Below are 1886 nucleotides of genomic sequence, written 5' to 3'. Positions count from 1 at the left end.
TGATAAGATGGTGGATGCATCGGGTAGCGTACTGTGCCGATATCAGAATGATGTTCCGTCTGTTAGCAATCGACACAGTTGTTATTGGTTCTTTCCATAATTTCCAGATGAAGCCCTTTGATGATAAGTGTAGTGAGAAGAAAACACTCCAATTAGCGGAAACCACTAGTTAAAGTTATTTATTTTTAAAACCCTTAAATAAAATGTTCATTATAAAAGAAACATCAGACAACTTCACATTCACGATTATTCTGACAATTGTTCTTAATTGTTTTATTAGGTCATAATAAATAGAAATTCTCCGGCGTATCAAAAACGATCCGGCGCGGTGCGCATTAGGACGCTCACTGGCGAAAATTAGGCGCTAATCGCCACACACGCACATAACTATATTCTCGCAAACAAGCACTCAACCTAATTGAACAGAAAACTAGCACACTCTTAACTTATCGCCCGCATCGTGGTATTAAAACAGCACGAAAGAAGTTTTAGAAAAATTATATTATTAAAATTTTTAAATTATGCAAGAGTTCTCGAAACCAATTATTTTATAAGGCGAATTTCGCTTCAATTGGCACCTTTAACTGACAATCGGTTCAAAAGTCAGATAATTCAGCTGGCTTGACCGAAGATATAGGCAACAAGTAAGTTTTTGAGATTTAACGGTCGAACTCTGAGGCAGCAGTTTTAACTCTAACCGTACGGACACAATTATCCTTTCCCTCATAGCACATAATGATGCGACCCAATGTTCATCTCGAAGGCGGGAGAGCATCATGTTTACTTAATACCATATCTCCTTCTTTAATGTTGGGCCGCTCATGATTCCATTTATAGCGCTGTTGTAAGGAATGCAAATATTCTACGTTCCATCTTCGCCAAAACATTTCCGCGATGCGTTGCACGATCTGCCGCCTGGTCAAGCGATTTTCTGGAACGAGTTCCACCGAAAGTTTAGAAGCACCAGTCATAGGGGCACCGATCAAGAATTGACCTGGTGTCAGATACGAGAAATCATCAGGGTCATCCGAAAGAGGGCCTATTCGACGCGAGTTCAGGCATGATTCTATTCTAGCTAGAGTCGTAGTAAATTCGTCGAAAGTTAAGGTATGTGAACCGTCACATTTTCGGAAATGATGCTGAAGACTTTTAACGCCTGCTTCCCAGAGTCCCCCAAAATAAGGTGCTGCGGGTGGAATAAAATGCCAGGTCGTACCTACCACTAAGAAAAGATTCATTGAATCAACATATCTTCGAAGTTGAGAAACATTCTGTCTCAACTCGCGATTGGCACCTTGAAAAGTAGTACCATTGTCGCTGTATAAATGTGAGGGCTTACCTCTTCCTGGAGCAAATCGCGCAGAGAAGAGACCAGCGTAATCAACCCCAGTATGAGTGAACGCCCTACAAGTTGTTGTCCTAAAATCAGGCAAGCTACCCAAAAGTTGTTGAACTGTGACAGCTTGTTCACGTACACATGAGACACAACGACGAATTATACTCTTAACCAGAGTTCGGCCCCCGATTATCCAAAATGCTTGAAGAAGAGTATATAAAGAGAGCTGTATCCCACCGTGCATAGATCGTATGTGAGCGTGTAGAGAAATGAGTTCACTAATACGATGACTAGGTAATAGTACAGGATGTTTTTTCTTCTATCTAATAGGAGCCTGATGTAAGCGACCATCCAAACGTAAAACACCCGAACTATCCAGAAATGGGTTCAAGGTCTTCAAGGATGAACCTGAAGGAATCACGTTTCCTTTTTTTAGAGCATGTATCTCAACATCAAAGGCAGGGTTATCCTCTGTAGGAACATGTCTCCATCTTGCTAGAGGAACACACTTTAGGATTTGAGCCACTCTGTTGAATACAAATGTGCGCCG

At 41.3% G+C, this 1886-nt stretch overlaps 1 protein-coding gene across 1 annotated transcript; it reads right to left on the bottom strand.

The window, feature by feature from the left end:
- Window positions 1–752: 752 nt before the first annotated feature.
- On the bottom strand, window positions 753–1580 carry LOC117179333. Its single transcript, XM_033371010.1, has one exon. The coding sequence runs from the start codon at window positions 1578–1580 to the stop codon at window positions 753–755; it is 828 nt and encodes a 275-aa protein (XP_033226901.1).
- Window positions 1581–1886: the final 306 nt, after the last annotated feature.

The sequence above is a fragment of the Belonocnema kinseyi genome, chromosome 1 (assembly GCF_010883055.1).
Source record: "Belonocnema kinseyi isolate 2016_QV_RU_SX_M_011 chromosome 1, B_treatae_v1, whole genome shotgun sequence".
In the NCBI taxonomy this organism is placed as follows: Eukaryota; Metazoa; Arthropoda; class Insecta; order Hymenoptera; family Cynipidae; genus Belonocnema; species Belonocnema kinseyi.
The sequence above is the reverse complement of the archived record's forward strand: the minus strand, read 5'-3'. Positions and strand labels throughout refer to the sequence as shown.

Bases quoted from the DNA above. Each gene is read 5' to 3' on its own strand.
- LOC117179333 (XM_033371010.1), bottom strand. From the start codon at position 1,580: ATGCACGGTGGGATACAGCTCTCTTTATATACTCTTCTTCAAGCATTT.